The sequence below is a fragment of the Podarcis erhardii genome (genome assembly GCF_964252035.2).
Source record: "Podarcis erhardii genome assembly, chromosome: 4".
Lineage (NCBI taxonomy): Eukaryota > Metazoa > Chordata > Lepidosauria > Squamata > Lacertidae > Podarcis > Podarcis erhardii.
Genome location: NC_138508.1, coordinates 34,581,133 through 34,597,134, shown reverse-complemented (window position 1 = coordinate 34,597,134; position 16,002 = coordinate 34,581,133). Strand labels below are relative to the sequence as shown.

The following is a 16,002-nucleotide window of genomic DNA, read 5'->3' as shown; positions in this document are numbered from 1 at the left end:
ACGGTTAAGTCCAGGCAAAGGCAACTATGGGATGCAGTGCTCATCTCACTGCAGGTTTGCCCACAGGCAGGGTCATGTGGCCAGCACACCTAAACTGCTACTGGCGCACGGAGGACCGTGACGAGTGCCAGAGCACACGGAAATGCTGTTTACCTTCCCACCGCAGTGGTATTATTTATGTACTTGCACATGCATGCTTTCAAACTGCTAGGCTGGCAGAAGCTAGGATGTGCTCTCTTATATATAAGAGAGGCTATAATGGAGATAAAAGCACACCTAATTTTGCATCAGACTGCCAGAAAGGAATTCTTGATCTTACTACTTTATGCAGTGCATCATTAAAACCATGGGATTTGCTTCCACAAGGTGTGATGCTGTCCAACAACTTGGATGACTTTAAAAAGAGATTACATAAATTCATCAGGGAAAAGGCTATAAATGGCTAGCTATATGCTACCATATATGTCCCTGAATACCAGTTGCTGGAGAGTCTTATTGTGCTTATGTCCTGTTTGTTGGCTTCACCCTTGGTTGGCTACTGTGAGAACAGAAGACTGGGCTATACATGGGACCTCATTCTCATTGAGGAGGGCTCTTCTAATGTTCTTATGCAGACATTTTCAAGGGTTTACATTCGTGTAGCTAATGACAGATAAATTATTTTCTCTCTTCTCTCTCTGCCCAAGTTCAAAGTACAATGATTCTCTCTCTGTCCTCTTCGCTCACTCACTCACACACAGCCTTGCAGCCCTGGTCCCAGAAACCACTCTTTGCTCAGAGAGGACTGTCATCTTGTAGAACATTCCCAGCCATACAGGAAGATTAGGGTTATTTTGTTTAAATCCTTGGCACTCCCCTGCCCAGCCATTCCCAGCAATCAAGGTGGCAATACTCCCAACAACCCTGATTTGCAAACCTTGACCTTCTCCCCACCTATAAATGGAGATTAGTCAAAACCTGCCATTTAAACCACCAGCATTCCATAAGAGCTGATGACATTCAAAGAAGCAGTTCTGTGCTATTCATTTCCCAGTGGAGCAGAAGAAAACAGGGACTTCCGGGTTGGTGCCTCCGGTAATGGCGGAATTCCTCTGATCGGGAGGAATTTGCCTTGTGGGAATCTGGGTCTGGCCGCCATGGCGAAGGCGGAGACCCGCTAAAAATCACAGGCGGGAGAAGCCTGTGAGCGTGGGATTCGGCGGGCACCCTTTGCGCCTCCCCCACTCGCGGGGAAACCCGGTTTCGGGGGTCTGGAGCGACGTGGGGTGAGCGGCGCGGTGCTTCGAATCGTCTGCTTCTTCCACGGAGCGAAGCCGCATAGCTGTTGCTGGAGAGCGCTGACTTTTTCTTGTGGACAAATTGACTTCAAAGTAATTACCCGTGAGTAGAGCTGAAGGGGGAGAATTGGATTTTTGAAAGTTTAATTTGGTATCGTAACGGGGAGGTTCAACACAGGAAGTCTGCCTTCCTCTTTTGTAAATAGACTGCAAGCTGTTTTTAAAAAGGAGTAAAAGTAACTGAAAACTGAAACTAACTTTGGATTGTGTGAACTGCCGCCCCAAGCCTCGCACGCTCGGCAGTACCTCCCGCCGGGCGCGCAAGGCTTGTGGACACTCGCCGGGGCTGCTGCCCGCAAGCCTTGTGAGCCCGCGGCAACTCCCGCCGGGCTTGCAAGGCTTGCGGATAGCTTCCTGAAGCCTGGAGAGCGAGAGGGGTTGGTGCGCACCGATGCCTCTTGCTCTCCAGGCTTCAGCGAAAGCCTGTATTTGCCCCATAGGACGCACACACATTTCCCCTTCATTTTTGGAGGGGAAAAAGTGCGTCCTATGGGGCGAAAAATACGGTAATATTCTAGAAAAATTACAAGTGAATATCAATACTAAGGCAGTCTTGATATTTGTGGATGCAGAGAAAGCCTTTGACAACATTTCTTGGAGTTTTATGAAGAAGAATCTACATGGGATGGGGGTAGGTCAAGGTTTTGAAAATGGTATAGGTGCAATTTATTCAGAACAAAAGGCAAGATTAATTGTGAACAATGTAATGACAGAAGAGTTTAAGATTGAGAAAGGGACACGACAAGGTTGCCCAATTTCTCCATTGCTCTTTATATCGGTCCTTGAGGTTTTGTTAAATATGATTAGAAAGGACCAAGAGGTTAAAGGTATACAAGTGGGAGCTAAACAGTACAAATTGAAAGCATTTGCTGATGACTTAGTATTGACTTTACAGGAGCCAGAATCTAGTACTAAAAGAGTATTGGAACTGATTCAAGAATTTGGACAGGTAGCAGGTTTTAAGTTGAACAAGATGAAAACTAAGGTTCTAGAGAAAAACTTAACTGTGAATGAGAGAGAGAAGTTTCAGGAGGAGGCAGGACTAACATTGGTTAAGAAAGTGAAATATTTAGGGGTTAACATGACTGCCAAAAATGTGAATTTATTTAAGGATAATTATGAAAAATGTTGGACTGAAGTGAAAAAGGATTTAGAAATATGGACAAATTTGAAGTTATCATTGTTAGGCCGAATTGCTGTGATAAAAATGAATGTGTTGCCAAGGATGATGTTTTTGTTTCAAATATTGCAAATTTTGGATAAGATGGATTGTTTCAAGAAGTGGCAGAAAGATATTTCAAGATTTGTTTGGCAGGGCAAGAAGCCTCGAATAAGATTTAAGATATTAACTGATGCCACAGAAAGAGGTGGATTTGCCCTGCCAGACCTTAAACTTTATTATGAATCAGCTGCTTTTTGCTGGCTGAGGGAATGGCTGGATCTAGATGGCTTCAATAATGCATTTGGCTGGCATGCATATTTGTGGTACGACAAGGTAAAAGCACATAAAGCTTTTAAAAATCATATTGTTAGAAAAGCATTGTTTAATGTTTGGATAAGATATAAGGATTTGTTAGAAAGGAAAACCCCCAAGATGGTTGTCACCAATGGAAGCGAAGGCACAGAAAAAACTCAATATGGAGGCCAAATGGCCGAAATATTGGGAAATTCTGGAACAAGATGGAGACAGAACAAAATTGCAGAGCTTTGAAAAATTGAAAAATAAAGTGCGAGATTGGCTCCATTATTACCAAATAATGGAGGCATACAATTTGGACAAAAAAGTTGGCTTCCAGGTGGAAAAATCAAAATTGGAAACAGAATTGTTAGACCCAAAAGTCAAGAATTTGTCAAGAATGTATAACTTGCTGTTGAAATGGAACATTCAGGATGAATGGTGAAATCAGCTATGATTAAATGGGCACAAGATGTTGGACATAACATAATGATGGCTGACTGGGAACAGTTATGGACCACAGGTATGAAATTTACGGCATGTAATGCCCTAAGAGAAAACTTAATGAAAATGATTTATAGGTGGTACATGACACCAGTCAAGCTTGCAAAAATTTACCATTTGCCCGATAATAAATGTTGGAAATGTAATGAGATTGAAGGTACATTCTTTCACCTTTGGTGGACATGCCCAAGGATTAAGACATTCTGGGAGATGATTTATAACGAAATGAAAAAGGTATTTAAATATACCTTCCTGAAGAAACCAGAGGCCTTTCTCCTGGGCATGGTCGGCCAATTGGTGCCAAAGAAGGATAGAATTTTTTTCATGTATGCAACAACAGCAGCAAGAATACTCATCACGAAGTATTGGAAGACACAAGATTTACCCACCCAGGAAGAATGGCAGATGAAGTTGATGGACTATATGGAACTGGCGGAAATGACTGGCAGAATCCGAGACCAGGGAGAAGAGTCGGTGGAAGAAGACTGGAAAAAGTTCAAAGATTATTTACGGAAATACTGCAAAATTAATGAATGTTAGAAAAATGTTGGAATGAAGTTATATGGCTTTAGTAGAAATGTTATAAGGAATTAAGTACAAATAGATTAATAGAGTATTAAAGGAAAAAATAAGGTTAGAATGTGTTAAGATAATTATAGGATAGAAAACAGAGGATGATGGAAAGGAATTGCCGAAACAATTAACGGAAGTGGAATACAAAAAGGGAGGTGTGAGGAGGTCGCGGAAATAAGTGAATGAAAGATAAGATACTGAAATTGTTTGATGTGTTTTAAATTGTTTTTGTTTTTGTTTTGTTAGTTTAATGTGTTAGTGTTATGTAGTGTTTTGTATTGTATTGTATTGTATTGTATTGTATTGTTCTTCTTTTTTGTAGTGTAGTGTTTAAATTGTTGGAAAAGTAATAAATATTTTTATTTTTTTTAAAAAAGGAGCAGAAGAAAACAGTTGCAACCCCCTTTGTGACTCAGCCTGCTTTCCCCAGCTCAGAATCTGCTTCCATACTTTGCCTGTACTGAAAAAGAGGCAACAAGTCATCATTATCACCCCAGTCTGCAGAATCCTACATGAAAGAGCATGGAAATTTCTTCTTCCTTATCCTTACTGCTGTTTATCCAACTCAGGCTGAGGCATAGCAGCAACCTGAGAAGCTTTTGTTGCCCTTGTCAACGCTCTATTCTAATGGCAATTTCCACAGATGCCAATCACTCACCTGTCATTCTGCCAAAGGTCCCCCCCACCATTTCTTTTATGCTACCTACGTGCTATTTGGGGATTTAAAGGTTTTACATTATATATTCCCACCCCAGGAAGGCTACTACTTCCTGAAAAAGTAGATGTACTCTATATTTTTGTTAAAGAGGGCTTTGTAAATATTATAATTAGTCAGGATGAACTGATTCAAAATACAGAAAGTAAAGTAGTCGTTTCCCCATTATGGAATCATTTCCAAGACAAGGAAAGGCATAAACTTTTGAGAAGAAATCATCATTAACTTCAGTAATAGAAAGGAAGAAGCCAAGCTCCTCAAATGACCCTGAACATCAAATACCAATAGAGAAACACTAAAGTAATTACCTAGCCACATTATTTACCTTCACACTGACCTTGGTTTAATGTTTCTTTTTAGTGTAAATTTTATTTACACTCTATATGACCAATTGCACATAAGAAGCATAATCCTTTATACCTCCTGTCAAGCTGCAAAGAGAAGTAAGTAAACTTGGTTGTTTAGCAACTCCTATTTAAGGTCACTGCCTCACCCAGAGGAGCAGGAAAACCACAGTGCATATCAATTCATTTAAATATATGCTAATGGTAAATTGCTTGTTTCTATAAAAGAGGCTAAGTGAGTAAAGAAAATAAAGAAGGTGGAAAAGAAATCCAAACATCCTGGTTAAGAGCAGGGCTTCAGCTCCTTGGGAAGTACATGCACACAGCCTTTCCCACATCTGACACATCGAGGTCAGGTTTACTCAGAAGAAACTTCCACTAAGTTTAATGGGGCTTACACCCAGGTATACAAGTATAGGATTACAGCTTAAATGTTGCTTTAAAAGGGAAAAGTAAACTGACTGGCTCAATATCATCATATTTAGATTATGATTTAGATTAAGATTGCTTTTGAGCCATAAAGATCCTCAAAGGAGCTTACAATAAAGTAATCATAAAACATCATTAAACGTTCATCTGTAATACAAAGTACACAAAATGCTGGCAGCAATTCATCTCCTGTTAAACCAGAGCCAATCCTGCTTCTGAAAAAGTCTGGCAGAATTTTTTAAAAAGACGTTTTTAAAGGATCCATAAAGATCACAATGGAATAGTGAATTTGCCTCAGCAGAACACTTCACAACGCAGTATACCAGTGCCACAAAAGCTCTATTTACAGATACTTCAGATGGCAGTACCCCCTGAAGCAACATCTCTCTGGCAGATTTTAATTCCCTTAATTGTTACTTATTTATATCCCACTTTTCTGCATTAAAATCGCACTCAAAGTGGCATACAATAAAACCGATGATACCTTTCCTCAAATGATCTTGCACAGCAGTTCATGCAAAGGTTAAAAAGCATGGAAAACAAGGAGGAGACTGGAAGAACTGAACTGCAAAGGAAAGTTTCCACAGGGAAGATCAATTATCTTCCAGCACCATCTCTTGACTGCTACTACAGTAAAACAGTACCTTCACTAATAATGTATGCAGGTGATCCAGAAGGATACCAAAGCAAATAGTCTCAAAGCCACAGAGAGATCCATGAGGACCAACAGTGCAGGTAAACCACCAAGGGGAAAATGGCAGCCTTTGACCCAAACCTAGGCTTGAAGCTGGCTTGAAATAGATTTTCATAAGAAGAGCCCTCATGGATCAAACCAAAAGCCCATCCAGCATCGTGCTCTCACAGCGGCAAACAAGATTTCTATGGGAAGGGGGCAAGCAGGACATGAATATACATTAGACAACCCATTTCATAAGTCACTGCCTTTAGCCAATAAGCCACCAGCCATAGGACCACACACACCAGGCAAAAGAAAAACAGGGGTACAATATTCCAGCACAAGGGGACCAAGAGTTTTCAGCAGTGGTCTTACAAGTGCTACTTTTAAGGAGGTATGTATTACTCCTTCCCCTCAATTATGTTTTGATAATTAGCAGTAACCAACTGAATTATCTCCTCCAGTATACAGCCATAATGGACATTAGCCCCAACTGTTTTGTTCACATACTTAGGTATCAGCAACTGAAACTTTCCTCATACAACAGGACAAGCAGCTCTGCTCAAGCCTCAGTATCCAATGTGGCATCTAATTTGGGTTGGAAGTAAGCTGCTTGATCCAAAAGTACTCTGGAGAACTGTCATGGCATGCATTCAAAGGCCCCAGCAATTCAAGAGAAGGGGACCAGGTTAAAGCACAGAACCAAAGAATTGCAGAGTTGGAAGGTGTCCTGAGGATCATCTAGTCCAACCCCCTGAGATGCAGGAATCTCAACTAAAGCATGAATGACAGATGACCATCCAACCTCTGCTTAAAAACTCAGTGGGGATTCACCTGTGGAATGGAGCTATGCTGTGCAGAAAGGATCATTCCCCAAATAATTAGCTTCTAAGAAAAATAGACTGCCATTTTATAGAGAGATTTGGAAGACAAAAAAGCATTTGTACAAACTGTTACCAAGATCAATAAAGAAAGGAAACACGATTGTGCCAATTTAAGCTATATTAGTAAAATGCCAAAGCACTGCATGGGGTTAAGCCTTCCTCTGCTACTCCATAATAAAATGTTCAGAACTATAAGGAACACTGCATTTGGCTTCTTTTGCACTTTAGTGAAAGGAAAGGCTAATGAACGATATTGGAAAGCAAAGCACCAATACTCTCAAGTTATGTTCCCAGCTTTTTTCTTGACATGCTGTGTAATTGTGGGCAAAATAGCTCAACCACCTACATGCCTCAATAATCCCCAAATTAAAGCGATGGAATTAGATTTATAAAAAACGTCTAAGACAAAGCAAAGTATGTATAATGTGGTAAAGTGAAACTCTGGGGGTGTGGTTCCCTTCCGTGCTACTTTACTTAATGACTATATAAGCAGTAGCTTTGAGGGCATCAGAGAAATTAAATAAAGAGGACTGTGGTGTTACATTTCAGCATACCTGCAGAAAGTGAGTAGCACAGATTTACGGAACAAGGAAAAACTCTGTGAAATGTGAACATCTTGAAATGTGGCTTAGGCCCAGTGTTCCTTCAGGAGAGCCTTTGCCCATATGAATTCCAAGATTTTTTATCTTCTGGAAAAAGAGGCTCTGTGAAAACAAACCAATAGGAGCAGAGGATAAAGTATGTTTAATTCTGCAACATGCAGCCATTCAGTGTAGAATCTCGTTCAGTGCTATTTCAGCTAATGAAGAGTACGCTGTGATAATCAATTCACAGAACTCCCCATGAGGCCCAGATAAACTCTTCACTGTTGGATTTCAGGTGGAATGTGAAAACCTTCTTTATTCAGACTAGTACTAATTAGAGCTTCTCAGCAATTTCTATAGTCCAGAGGATAAATTAGATGGAATGCAGAAATTCAGGACCTGGTCTATTGCTACACTACATTGACGTTAACACTATTTCATTCACTGGGTAGATATTTTTTTTAATCCCTTCAGCCATTTATTTATTTATTCTGCATAAAGAAGCAACCTAAAAGGCATTTTTTTACACCTAAGGGCTAATCCACATATGTGGAAATATTTTATTTCAGAGAGACAAAAGGTGACGACTCTCTTGCTCAGTTTCTGTATGTATTAACTGAAGGATATCATGTGTACCTAGTTCAGTCAATGGCAGAGCACCTGCCTTGCAGGGGGGAAACTGCCTGAAATCTTGGGAGAGCCACAGCCATTCAATGGAAACTGAACTAATGGACCAATTGTCTGACTCAGCTTCCGAAGCTCTCCTCAACCCAGTTTTTGGGCAGAATGATTGTGTAACTAGTATCCTACTGGAAACAGTTATGGATGCATAGTTCCATGCCTTGTCTCTGACAGAGGAGAGATGAATCTCTGACAGATAAAAGATGCCAGCCCACACAGGCATAAGCAGCACTATGTGGTGTGAATATGGGATTACTGCTGCTTGGCAAGGCCACGTCTCTTCACAAGTTGTACCAGCCAAATAAAAGAGCATTGCAAACCACAGATGACAAATTACACAAGCGTGTTTGAGAATCAGAGTCTTGTAATTAAAACCAAGTAGGTTGTGCTAAAATTGGCCCCTCTGCTCTCACTGAATATAGAACAAGTTCTAAATGTTACCTTTAATAAGAACAAAGTGCTCCTCAAGACAGCAATACTTGCCCATTTTAATAAGCAGAATTTTCAGAGTGGGGAGAATAAAACTTGATACTAGGAGGGCGTTATAGGAACATGCAGGCAGACAAAATAGGGCTTCGACACAGGGGCAGCAGCTAGTGTTAGAAACTCAGATATATATGCTAGGCACCAAATGGCTCCTTAAACCAGGAGTTACAGTTGCAAAAATGGAATGCCTAGTCACCATTTGGGGGCCAGACAGCTTGAAAGCAGTTTTCAATACGACTTTTTGGTTCCTGAAATTCATTCTGATTGCACAGATAAAATATAATGCATAGAATTCTACAGGATGTGTTGTTAAGTGTGTGAAAACAGTCAAGATCCAAGGATCCCCAGGCATGCACCTCCAGATGGTGGAGATGTCTGGCTCCTGGCACCTGGGCATCTTCACTTAGTGGTCACAAGTGGCCAATAGCGAGGAGGAAAATGCACCAGGCCAATTTCAAATGCTGGCAGCAGGACACTTGAGTAAGGGGCCTTGTACGCAACCACAACTGGCCACGCACTTTTGAAAGCCAGTGAAAAATAATATGAGGAGTCCTCAGAAGGTGCTAGAGTAGTTTACTGAAATGAGCCCAGACATTTGTTGAGGCCTTCTCATCTAGGTTTTTCCCTACAGAGGCTTGGAACCAGAAGTTAGAAATAAAAACGTGTGTTTGTTTATGAACATATGGGTCTTTGAAAGGAAATATTCACAAATCGCACACTGCACCTTTCAACACCACTCCTCCAATGCTTAATTTTTCACTATCGTTTCAGAATGTAATTACAAATCAGACTTCTATCCCACCATTCCTTAAATGCACAGAGGACAACGTATGTAGGAGTGTACATGAATGAGAGAGTTCAACTCAAATGGCTGAGATCCAAGCCAGGCACTCTACCCACCACGCTACGTTGCTCTTCTGCATTCCACGCTTTTCCCGAGCACTTCTAAAACACGTGGACTCTCCTGAAACTGCAGTGAAGGTGAAAGGTGACCTTCAGCCAGCTGATACCGGTGTGTGTTAGCACCAAATAGCTGGAAAGGCGGTTCCAAAGAGCACACGTTTAGCATTTACCTTGTACATTCTGAGAGTATCATGGCCTATTAAAAATTTATTACCTTGCTACTCAGAAGGCCAAGAGCTCAGCCAATCCCTTTCTCCTTCGCAACTGGGAACATTTTGAGCCAGCATGCATTGTGTACTATAGTTTAACCAAATAGTCTCCTGCCAAGGCTGTCATTAAAGTTAAAACACTTCTTTCACCTCGTGTTGTGTCAAATATTAACCCTTGGGCAATTCAGCCGAATACAGATTTCAGCCAGCGCAGACAATGTCTGATGGCATACTCATAAATCCTCTATCATAAAGACAGATACCAAGTTAATATTGAACAGGTGTATGTGTGTGTAAAAAAAAATCAAAAAATTTATCTAATATCTTTAGTATAGTGAGTAACGTAATGAATGATGAAAATGGAAAGTTTGCGGGGGGGTGGGAGACCAAGAGGATTCCAAATGACAGGCACAGTATAAATTCCTGGAAATAAGTGCACAAGTACAAACAATAAAACCTTATTTATTCAGATCAACTCATAAAATTAGCCCATTTAAAAGTTACACTATAAATTTACTGTTTTGCCAAAACATGAAGGGCCATTCTGCATGATTTCTACCACAAGCCCTCTCTCAGTTCAAAAGAACAATGACATTTGTGATCAGTTGTCTTATAAGCGATCAGGAACAAATGATTCATTTCCATCTCAGATATTCAATATAACCAGCTTCAGTACACAGAACCAGATGTTTCTAACATTTCTGCTATAATGTGGTTGCTTGAACAGGGGCTGCATATGGCAGAGATGCATAAACAGACCAGGGCATAAGCCTTAGTCACACTTGCAGAGCAGTCCTATATATTGGATTGGCAGAAAATCTCATGGGTTTCAAATAGAGATGCCTTCCCTATTAACAGCTATCTGATCCTTTCATGTCAAGGACTAAATCTGGAGTCTTCTGTCGCGGAGAATGACCTGCCGTCCTGCTACTGGGTTTCCACTAGAATCAATAAGCATTATAGCAAGCACAGGGGAAATTAGACCACCAGGAAGTAGGTACTTTACCTTTCTGACTTAAACTGGATTTCCGGTATTTCCATTGGTATTATCTTTTCCCTTAGTAAAATGGTGCTATTTATTATTCTGAATGGATTAACAGAGGATTGTCTCATTTAAATTGTAAGTATTTATGAAACAGAACAATGCTGATCGTGTGGCACTACTGTTGCCCATGGAACTGTTTGCACAACAGAACTGTTGCTCATGGAATGTTTTTCCATAAGTGCATCAGCTAACACGATTTAAAAGTAATTCCAGTTACCACAGTATGTTTTCCAATGCTCCAAGGATAGGGAATGTTTACAAATGGGTCCAACTAATATGGTTAGCATGTAATGGCAGCAGGCAAACACTCACCCTTTAAAAGAAATGGCAGGTTCAGGTTTGTCAGCTAAAGGGCTCCACCTAGTGCTCCACAGAAGTCAGAGTATATCAAGTCTCAACTAGGAGAAATTGTTTTATTTATTAATTATTGTTAAACTATGGACGGAAACAAATATATGAGAGAAACATAGTACACTTTGGCAAATGACCCCCAAAAAAAAAAAATCCCAGGCAAATAACCAATCAAATGTATACTCAAGCAAATTCACACCATTATTTAAACATTTTAAGCACCCTAGCCTCCTACTCTTGCACATGAGGCATGTGAGGCCCTGGCTTATAAAAAAAATGACCCGTGCAGTGCACTGGGCGCATCAGCAGCATGCCCAATTCAAGGGTGATATGGGCATGAGATTTTGTGACTAACTACAAGTTCCCAGAAATCTCTCCACAGTCTATAAATACAAACACTGGGATTGTAGCCACTGTTACTCCTACTCAGAATATAGACCCATCGAAAATACTGTTAATGATTCGCTTAGGTCCATTCATTTCAATGGTTTACTCCAACAATAAATAAGCTAGATACAGCCCTTTATTTCTATCCATACTTCTTTGAAGTCAAACATAATTCTGCTCTTGCTGAACTAGGGGCCGTTCTGGAGGCTGCTTACATCATGAAAATTCTACCTGAGATTTTGAGAACATTAACAAACTCATCAGTTACACTTAAAAGTCATCTTTTAGGAAGAGGGCCAGCTGAGGGGGAAGTGAGCTTGAAGAACAATTACTGCCCACTTTCACATAAATTCATTTTATGCATGATGCAAGTTTAAATCACACACTCGCAAGCACAGAAGCTGAGCTAAAAATAAAAGCAGGCAGACAAAGGGCTAAGGCTAAAGAAAGAAGCTAGCTTTCATCTTGCCAGATGACGATCCTCTAAAACTGATATTTTTATTATACAATACAGTATAATCCTACTTTGGAAATTCACCAAATGTATGAAGTATTTTTTTAGAAATTATTTTCATCACATCTAATCACAGTTATCTACAATTAGATGAAAATGTGATGCTTATTTTTAGAAGAATAAACAAATAAGTAAATATTGTATTGTAAATCACTCATTCTTTCAACAGACTCACAAGAGTTGCAATATGTACTCCAATACAATCTCGATAAATTTAATAGGTATTTTTGAGGCCCCAATGGTTCACGCACAAACATTTTGTTTCATCTAACCAGTTATATAGGAAAGTGGTTTTGTACCACCTACCTTCCATTTTATAGCACCAATTTTATAGGCCACAATGCATATATACAACAGTACCCTGAAAATTTGCTACCACAACATAATACCCATTCCCTGATCCCCATTTAATAGCTGCAGTATTCAAGATAAGGCTGGCCCACCCATGAAGCAAGGTGAGGCAACTACTTCAGGTGGCAGGAGCCATTAGGGCAGAAGATCCCAATGTTGATCTTTCTTCCCCTACACCTTGTTCCTGATGTAGATCTTCCCTCACCCTTCTTCCCTGGAGCCATTTTGGGGTCAGTCTCAGGTGCCAAAATGTCTTGGGCTGGCCCTGGTTCAGGATACATTGTATATATATTTAAAGTAACAGTTTGGTATATAACTGGGGTGGATCTGGTCAGCAGACTGGATCCTAATCTCCCACATCCACCCCTTGGGCCAAGTTTGTCAGGTGGACAGTCGTTATCTAATGTCACATGACTCATGTTCACCTGCAGCTCATCAGTCATCACTCTGTAGAAGAAATCCCAAATGTGGCTCAGACAGGTAAAGGAATTTATCTACTTAAAATCCTAATTCATGCTACATTAGCAGATAACTTGCTGTTTACACATGAAGTGGTAATGCTTACAGGATGCACCCTGAATGGCTATGACTGAAAAATAAGAAGAAATCAGCTTGTTGATCCGAAGTACATTACGTTGTTATTATGACACTCTTAGCCTGCTCCCCACTCGGGAACACTTATTTTATTCTCATAATAACACTGCAAGGTACTTATTTATAATTTAAAGTAACCATTTTGCAAACCATCAGGGCACTGTACAACAACATAAAACAATTTTTAAAAGCGATACAGAAGATTTTGAACAGCCACATAGGCCTGCTAGCATAAAAAGTCAAAAGGGAGGATGCCTGTCAAATCTCTGCTGGAAACGTCTTCCATAGGATGGAAATGGTAGTAGGAGAAACCACCACCCACTCCCCTCTGGACTGTTTCAGCAATCAGGCTAGGATATGAATTAGACTGAAAGAAGGCAACTTTGAGTCAGTCACCCTGAGTACGTTCTGTCTGAAAGGTACAGAATGTCTGCATCCCTGCTATTATGTATCAGATTGTCATGCAAAGTACATCACTGTTCTATGTTTCACTTTTCTTTACAGCAAGGGTTATCTCCTCCACCCTTCATGGACCAACTCTGGCATCTGGGCACCATCACCCACCTGTCTATCATCTGACATCATTATGATGTAGGAGACAACGTCAAAGGTGAGCCACATGATGGAAGAGGTGTTTCTAGGACCAAGGTAAAACTCAAACTCCCTATTGCCAGCAAGATTTATGTTGTTAATGTAATCTTATTATAGTTATTGCACTGAAATGGCTTTTTTATGTTGTTACACTTGCTATTATGTTGTTATTTTATTATGCTACTATGGCATTGCTCTTGTGATTGTTGATTTTGAGAAATGTTACTGTTTCCTTTGTTGTAAACTGCTTTGAGCGTGATTTTTTGCATGGAAGAAGCAGCATATAAATAAAATTATGACCGAATGAAAGGGAATCGCAGTATCCACTGACCAGCAGTTACAGCAAGCCCCTTTGAAGTCCATAGGCTGGCATAGTTTAGATCTAATCGTCTGTTGCTGGGGCTTCAAATGTTCTCTCTTGAAGTTTGTCCTCTTCAGTGCTGAAGCACACATGTCCCTTAAGTCTTTTCCCTTTGCCTTTGTTTTATTACATTTGTAATAGTATAGTATCATTGTATCCTTATACAAAAACAGGGAGAGCACAGTGGAAGCAAATCTGCATTCATTCAGTAAATCCCCAAAGACTAATATATACACAGGCTGCTCTCTACTTTGGCCTTCCCTTGCTCAAACTGTTGGCTGTCACATTTCTTCCAAACTGATCATTCTCTCTCTCCAGGTTTTGGAAGAAGGTAACCTATCAGGAAACCACCAGGAGAGCCAGTATAGTGTAATGCGGTGTTTCCCAACCTTGGGCCTCCAGCTGTTTTTGGACTACAGTTCCCATCATCCCTGACCACTGGTCTTGCTCGCTAGGGATGATGGGAGTTGTAGTCCAAAAACAGCTCGAGGCCCAAGGTTGGGAAACACTGGTGTAATGCAAAGATGAAGAACTTGTGGCCATTCAAACATTGTTGGGCCACACAATTCCCATAACCCCTGACCACGCAGGCTGGGGCTAATGAGAGTTGGGAGTCCAACACCACATGGAGGGCCACAAAATCCTTCCCCCACCCATGGTACAGTGGTTAAACTGTCAGGCTAGGAACAAGAAAGTCCAAGTTCCGAACACTTGAAGTTCTAAATACTTGAAGGAGCGTCTCCACCTCCATCGTTCTGCCCGGACACTGAGGTCCAGCACCTAGGGCCTTCTGACGCTTCCCTCGCTGCGAGAAGCCAAGTTACAGGGAACCAGGCAGAGGGCCTTCTCGGTAGTGGCACCTGCCCTGTGGAACGCCCTCCCATCAGATGTCAAAGCAATAAACAACTACCTGACATTCAGAAGACATCTGAAGGCAGGCCTGTTCAGGGAAGCTTTTAATGTTTAATAGACTATTGTACTTTAACATTGTGTTGAAAGCCGCCCAGAGTGGCTGGGGAAACCCAGCCAGATGGGTGGGGTATAAATAATAAATTATTATTATTATTATTATTATTACTATAACACCACTCAGCCATGGGCTTCCCTGGGTGGCCTTGCACTCAACCCCAGCCTAGCCTACCTCGCAGGGTTGCTGTGAGGATAAAATTAGGGAGAAGAGTAACAGAGGCCACTGCCTTGAGCTCCTCAGAAGAAAGGCAGGAGGTAAATAAATGGAATCAGTGACGTCACAAAACACAACATCCCCCCCCCCAAATCACCCCCACTGAGGAGCTATTAAGCGCCATTTCTTCGCTAACATACCATCCCTCAATGGGAGTCACTGCAGAAGCATTATATATACACACACACGGCGACTAGCTAATGCATCATTCCACCCCCACCCCCACCCCCACTCACCATGGTACAGTCCTCGCCTGCCCTTCACGCTCCTCTGCCTCAGCCCAAGCAACACTAGCTCCCTCCAACAGCAAAACGGTCCAGCTCTGCCCGCCCGCCAACCAAAACCGCTTCTTAGCAACCGAAGCCACGCCTCCTTCCCGGCGCGCGCATAGGACGCGGGGGCGGAAAATAAACTTCCGTTGAAAGCGGGAAACCGCCATTGGCGGTGACTCACGATTGGCTCAGAGTAAGCGCCGCTCTAGGCCTTGACGGTCGATAGAGCCAGGCTATTCCTACTCCCTGAAAGGAAGCATACGGAGCGCAACATAAGCGGACGTCATCGCTGTGATGTTGCACGGAAGCGTAGAGATAGGAAGCTGCAGAGGAAATAAATGCGCACTTCTCTCGCGGTCTTGCCTCATAAATTCTTTGGGAAGCTCCCCTCCCGCTCCACCTTCCTTTACCAAGTGACAGCTGCCCGGGGGGGGGGGGAGGCGGGTAGAGAAATGAAGGAATAGAATCATATAGCTGGAAGGGATCCTTAGGGTCATCTAGTCCAACCCTCTGCAATGCAGGCATCTCAACATGCGGTGCCCCATCCAATTTGAAACCATACCGGACCCTGC

The 16,002-nt window shown here is 41.6% G+C and overlaps 1 protein-coding gene and 1 long non-coding RNA gene across 3 annotated transcripts in view; one reads left to right on the top strand and one right to left on the bottom strand.

Annotated features, from left to right (window-relative positions):
* Nucleotides 1–15,565, bottom strand: part of NME7 (NME/NM23 family member 7) — a 73,407-nt gene extending 57,842 nt beyond the window's left edge. Inside the window, exons 1-2 of one of the 2 annotated variants that reach the window (XM_081859783.1) lie at nt 15,395–15,565; nt 11,139–11,224 (exon numbers count right to left, since the gene is read on the bottom strand). Coding sequence is in view for 1 of the 2 variants with exons in the window: in XM_081859782.1 (XP_081715908.1) it covers nt 15,395–15,397 (3 nt within the window). In the remaining variant the exon portion in view is untranslated. The remainder of the gene's footprint in view (nt 1–11,138; nt 11,225–15,394) is intronic. The other variant, XM_081859782.1, reaches the window with a different exon arrangement.
* Nucleotides 1–16,002, top strand: part of LOC309340812 — a 229,142-nt gene that overhangs the window by 191,090 nt on the left and 22,050 nt on the right. The window lies entirely within an intron of this gene.